This window comes from Salvelinus fontinalis, chromosome 41 (assembly GCF_029448725.1).
Source record: "Salvelinus fontinalis isolate EN_2023a chromosome 41, ASM2944872v1, whole genome shotgun sequence".
Classification (NCBI taxonomy): Eukaryota; Metazoa; Chordata; class Actinopteri; order Salmoniformes; family Salmonidae; genus Salvelinus; species Salvelinus fontinalis.
Genome location: NC_074705.1, coordinates 9,059,278 through 9,065,385, shown reverse-complemented (window position 1 = coordinate 9,065,385; position 6,108 = coordinate 9,059,278). Strand labels below are relative to the sequence as shown.

Genomic DNA, 6,108 nt, shown 5'->3' with positions numbered 1-6,108 from the left:
TCTTCTCTCCTCTCCTCTCTTCTATCCTCTCCACTTTCCTTTTCTCTTCTCTCCTCTCATCCATCCTCTCCACTTTCCTCCTCTCCTCTCCTCCACCCTCTCCACTTTCCTCTTCTCTCCTCTTCACTTCTCCTCTCCACTTTCATCTTCTCCTCTCCTCTCATCCATCCTCTCCACTTTCCTCCTCTCCTCTCCTCCACCCTCTCCACTTTCATCTTCTCCTCTCCTCTTCACCTCTCCTCTCCACTTTCCTCTTCTCTCCTCTCCTCTTCACCTCTCCTCTCCACGTTCATCTTCTCCTCTCCTCTCATCCATCCTCTCCACTTTCCTCTTCTCCTCTCTCTCCACTTTCCTCCTTTCACCTCCCTCCTCTATACTCTCCACTTTCCTTCTCTCCTTTCCCCTCCCCTCCTTCATCCTCTCCAGTTTTTCTCTCCATTTTCCTTCCCTACTCCATCTTCTCCCCTCATCTTCCCTCTCCTTCCATCCTCTCCACTCCTCCCTACATCCTCTCCTCCATCAGTGTGATTTATTTGTGCAGGTCATTCTATCATTATAATTATCTAAAGTACATTAGGAGGAATTATTACTCTCATCTGCCAAGTCACACACTTCTGGGTGTGTAGGTCTGTACATTCACACGCACACACACAAATACAGACTGACAGACAGTCTTAATAGAACCACCCCTCCCCATGTATTCGTTAGCTTGCTACTGCTAAGTGCCTCCCTCTATGTTCCCCTCCTCCACTGCTCCTCCCTCTCTCTTCCCCTCCTCCTCATCTCCTCCCTCTCTCTTCCCCTCCTCCTCATATCCTCCCACTCTGTTCCCCTCCTCCTTCTCCTCCCTCTCTCTTCTCCTCCCTCTCTCTTCTCCTTCCCCTCATACCCTCCCTCTCTGTTCCCCTCCTCCTCCTATCCTCCCTCTCTGTTCCCCTCCTCCTCCTCTCCTCCCTCTCTGTTCCCCTCCTCCTCCTCCTCATCTCCTCCCTCTCTCTTCCCCTCCTCCTCCTCTCCTCCCTCTCTCGTCACCTCCTCCTCATCTCCTCCCTCTCTCATCCCCTCCTCCTCATCTCCTCCCTCTCATCCCCTCCTCATCATCTCCTCCCTCTCTTCCCCCTCCCTCTCTTCCTCATCTCCTCCCTCTTCAGTGGCCAGAACTAGAGTTCAGTTCTGAATGGTTCACTTTTCCCATAGCATGACAGATTACACTCTATTCAGCCTAGTCCTCCCTCCCCCCCCCCCTCTGTTTATCTTTCTACCCCCTCTCTCCCTCCCTCACACTCCTCCTTCTCTCTACCTCTCTGACTGGCTCTCTCTCTTTCTTCCCACCACAGTCTTTCTCTTGAGTCTTCATTCTGTGTGTGTGTGTGTGTGTGTGTTGCAGTTGGCTGCTCAGCCGTAGAGAGGAGGATATGAGGCGAGGGTGGGTGACTGACTGGCACACAGCTTAGGCTGCCACTAGGAATACTAACACACACACAACCGCCTCGTCTGTAAAGGTATGACACTAATCACTCCATCTGTAAAGATATGAAACGAATCACTCCATCTGTAAAGATATGAAACGAATCACTCCATCTGTAAAGATATGAAACGAATCACTCCATCTGTAAAGATACAGAACTAATCACTCCATCTGTAAAGATATGGAACTAATCACTTCGTCTGTAAAGATATGAAACAAATCACTCCACCTGTAAAGATACAGAACTAATCACTCCATCTGTAAAGATATGAAACGAATCACTCCATCTGTAAAGATACAGAACTAATCACTCCATCTGTAAAGATATGGAACTAATCACTCTGTCTGTAAAGATATGGAACAAATCACTCCACCTGTAAAGATATGAAACGAATCACTCCATCTGTAAAGACATGAAACGAATCACTGCGTCTGTTAAGATATGAAAATGAATCACTCCATCTGTAAAGATATGAAACTAATCACTCCATCTGTAAAGATATGGAATGAATCACTCCATCTGTAAAGATATGAAACGAATCACTCCGTATGTAGAGGTATTTAACTAATCACTCCATCTGTAAAGATATGAAACGAATCACTCCGTCTGTAGAGGTATTTAACGAATCACTCCATCTGTAAAGATATGAAACGAATCACTCCGTCTGTAAAGATATGGAACGAATCACTCCATCTGTAAAGATATGAAACGAATCACTCCATCTGTAAAGATATGAAACGAATCACTCCATCTGTAAAGATATGAAACTAATCACTCCATCTGTAAAGATATGGAATGAATCACTCCATCTGTAGAGGTATTTAACGAATCACTCCATCTGTAAAGATATGGAACGAATCACTCCATCTGTAAAGATATGAAACGAATCACTCCATCTGTAAAGATATGAAACGAATCACTCCATCTGTAAAGATATGGAACGAATCACTCCATCTGTAGAGGTATTTAACGAATCACTCCATCTGTAAAGATATGAAACAAATCACTCCGTCTGTAAAGATATGAAACGAATCACTCCATCTGTAAAGATATGAAACTAATCAGTCTTAGTGGTTCTTGGTCCTCCAATAAAAGGTTCCTATACCTTAGCTCTGAATGGTTCTAGGTCCCATCTTAGCTCTGAATGGTTCTAGGTCCCATCTTAGCTCTGAATGGTTCTAGGTCCCATCTTAGCTCTGAGTGGTTCTAGGTCCTACATTGGCTCAGAGCGGTTCTAGACCCTACCTTAACTCTGAGTGAATCTATATCCTACCTTAACTCTGAGCGGTTCTAGATCCTACCTTAACTCTGAGTGATTCTAGATCCTACCTTAACTCTGAGTGGTTCTAGGTCCTACATTGGCTCTGAGTGGTTCTAAGTCTTACCTTAGCTCTGAGTGGTTCTATGTCTTACCTCTGAGTGGTTCTAGGTCCTACCTTAGCTCTGAGTGGTTCTAGATCCTACCTTAGCTCTGAGTGGTTCTAGGTCCTACCTTAACTCTGAGTGGTTCTAGGTCCTACCTTAACTCTGAGTGGTTCTAGGTCTTACCTCTGAGTGGTTATAGGACCTACCTTAACTCTGAGTGGTTCTAGGTCTTACCTCTGAGTGGTTCTAGATCCTACCTTAACTCTGAGTGGTTCTAGATCCTACCTTAACTCTGAGTGGGTCTAGGTCTTACCTTAACTCTGAGTGGTTCTAAGTCTTACCTTAACTCTGAGTGGTTCTAGGTCTTACCTTAACTCTGAGTGGTTCTAGGTCTTACCTCTGAGTGGTTCTAGGTCTTACCTTAACTCTGAGTGGTTCTAGGTCTTACCTTAACTCTGAGTGGTTCTAGGTCTTACCTTAACTCTGAGTGGGTCTAGGTCTTACCTTAACTCTGAGTGGTTCTAGGTCTTACCTTAACTCTGAGTGGTTCTAGGTCCTACCTTAACTCTGAGTGGTTCTAGGTCTTATCTCTGAGTGGTTCTAGGTCTTACCTTAACTCTGAGTGGTTCTAGATCCTACCTTAACTCTGAGTGGGTCTAGGTCTTACCTTAACTCTGAGTGGTTCTAGGTCTTACCTTAACTCTGAGTGGTTCTAGGTCTTACCTTAACTCTGAGTGGGTCTAGGTCTTACCTTAACTCTGAGTGGTTCTAGGTCTTACCTTAACTCTGAGTGGTTCTAGGTCCTCCAGTAGTGATATAAAAGGTATTTCCAGGAAGGAGGACAGGAAGTCGATGTGGATGAGCTCCTCTGGTGAACGAGGGAAGGCCAGGACACCTGTCACCCCTCGCACAACCAGCTCCTGACACACACACCTGGACAGGGAGACAGGGTCGCCACCAGACGGGGACCGAGACACCACCTCCAGACAGGGAAGGAAGAGAGTGTCTGACATTACACCCTATTCCCTACAAGCACCCTATCCCATACAAGTGTAGGGATTAGGGTGTCATTTCAGACACAATCTAACTGACTGAATGGCTAGTTGCCAATTGAATGAATGAATTATGGATGGATGAAAACATTGCAGAGGCATTACCTCTTTTATGAATGAACTAATGAATGAATGAACCTGTTACCTCCAGGGTGAGGTTGTAGGGCAGAAGAGGCGGGTTGCCTTCTCCAGCCCGGTGCTTCAGGCTGGTCAACGCTCTGTTCAGAGCGTTCTGTACCCTGGCTGGTTGTACGGTGGGAAGCAGAGCACCGAGACGAACCGTGTGTCCGATCCGAGCCAGGATGTGACATGGCTGGGGGTGGGAGAGGCACGGGTCCGGATGGAAGACGAAGCCATGGAGGAAGACCAACAGCGGGAGAAATCTCCCGGTGAAAAAGGGAGATGGGCGAATTCTCCTGGGTATAAAGTAGTTGCACATCCATCGACCAAGTAGATACAAATACTCCATTGTGTGGCTTCGACAGAAAAGAGAGGAGAGAAGAGGAGAGGAGAGAAGAGAAAAGAAGAGAAGAGGAGAGAATAGGAGAGAAGACGAGGAAGCATCGCTCGTTTTCTTTCCTCACTCGTGGCTTGTCTTGGAGTTGTATGGTTTTAAATACTGAAGTCCACCTGATGTTGTTGATTTCTCTCCTTAAGTTGAGACAAAGAAAGAAAAGACACGCTGTAAATATTATATAATAAAAGAAGAGGGGAGAAACGTCCGCACGTCAGAAAAACGGCATTTTCTCTCTCTTTCCCCGTCTTTTTTTTCGTTATCCCCTCTTTCCTTGGACTTGTTATTTTTATTTTCCGCTGGTATTGCAATCCGGGTGCTGCCTCTGTTTCTTTTTATAAGTTAGGCTACTCATTAATAAATCATAAGCAAGGCAGAGGAACGCTTGATATCGACGGAGGACGAGAGGGGAACGCGTGCAACTGAGAACAGTCGCCCCGCTCTGTCAGTCTGTGACGGGCACCGGTTGAAGACAGAGCAGCTGCCCGGCGCTCACGCGCGTGACTGTTTGTGTGGCAGAACAACCACGTGAGATTTCTATCAGCGCTGTTATCTTCCCATTCGAAACGACAACACCACTTTTTGCTCCGGTATTTGATGTTCCCCACGTTTCATCTTGATGTCGATAGTAGCCTGCTGTTTTAGCATGCAGCTTGCCGTCAAGCTCATTCAGTGCATTTTAGCCAAGGAACCATTAAGTTCAGCATTCAATTGAATCCCCTTCACATTTTCACCGTCCTAATTCAGATTCTAAATCCACACAAAGTCTTTGATGTTTCATTCGGAAAATAGTCTACTGAAAGGTTTTTGCATTGGGCAAGTAGGGAGGGATAACAGAAAGGAAAGGGAGCAAGAGAGGAGGGAGGGATGGAGGAAGGGATAGAGGGAGGGAAAGAGGGAAGGAAGCAGGGATAGAGGGAGGGAAAGAGGGAAGGAGGGAGGGATGGAGGCAGGGAGGAAGGGAGCAGAGAAAAAGTCATTTCCAGATGATAACAGATGGACACATAGTTGTGCTCTATCTGGTGGTTGCTGTCCAAGGTGATGTAAGCCCCTGTAGCAGCCACAGTTTCAAATCAAATGTTATTTGTCACATGCGCCGAATACAACAGGTGTAGACCTTACAGTGAAATGCTGACTTACAAGCCCTTAATCAACAATGCAGTTTTAAGAAAAATACCCCCCAAAAAAGAAATAAAAGTAACAAATAATTAAAGAGCATCAGTAAAATAACAATAGTGAGGCTATATACAGGGGGTACCGGTATAGAGTCAATGTGCGGGGGCACCGGTTAGTCGAGGTAATTGAGGTAACATGTACATGTAGGTAGGGTTATTAAAGTGACTTATGCATAGATAACAACGGAGAGTAGCAGCAGCGTAAAATTGGTGGTGTGGGGGGGGGGGGGGTTGCAATGCAAGTAGTCTAGGTAGCCATTTGATGAGGTGTTCAGGAGTCTTATGGCTTGGGGGTAGAAGCCTGTTGGACCTAGACTTGGCGCTCCAGTACTGCTTGCCGTGCGGTAGCAGAGGGAACAGTCTATGACTAGGGTGGCTGGAGTCTTGGACACTTTTTAGGGCCTTCCTCAGGACACCGCCTGGTATAGAGGTCCTGGATGGCAGGAAGCTTGGCCCCAGTGATGTACTGGGCCATACATACTGTAGCGCCTTACGGTCGGAGGCCGAGCAGTTGCCATACCGGGCAGTGATGC

The 6,108-nt window shown here is 46.4% G+C and overlaps 1 protein-coding gene across 2 annotated transcripts in view; it reads right to left on the bottom strand.

The window, feature by feature from the left end:
• LOC129840645 (glutamate receptor ionotropic, NMDA 3B-like) overlaps positions 1 to 5,117 on the bottom strand; it is a 94,204-nt gene extending 89,087 nt beyond the window's left edge. For both annotated transcript variants that reach the window (XM_055908664.1, XM_055908665.1), the window contains exons 1-2: positions 4,032 to 5,117; positions 3,614 to 3,814 (exon numbers count right to left, since the gene is read on the bottom strand). In XM_055908664.1, coding sequence (XP_055764639.1) covers positions 3,614 to 3,814; positions 4,032 to 4,355 — 525 coding nt within the window. In that variant the 5' untranslated portion in view covers positions 4,356 to 5,117. The remainder of the gene's footprint in view (positions 1 to 3,613; positions 3,815 to 4,031) is intronic.
• Between the last annotated feature and the right edge of the window lie 991 nt (positions 5,118 to 6,108).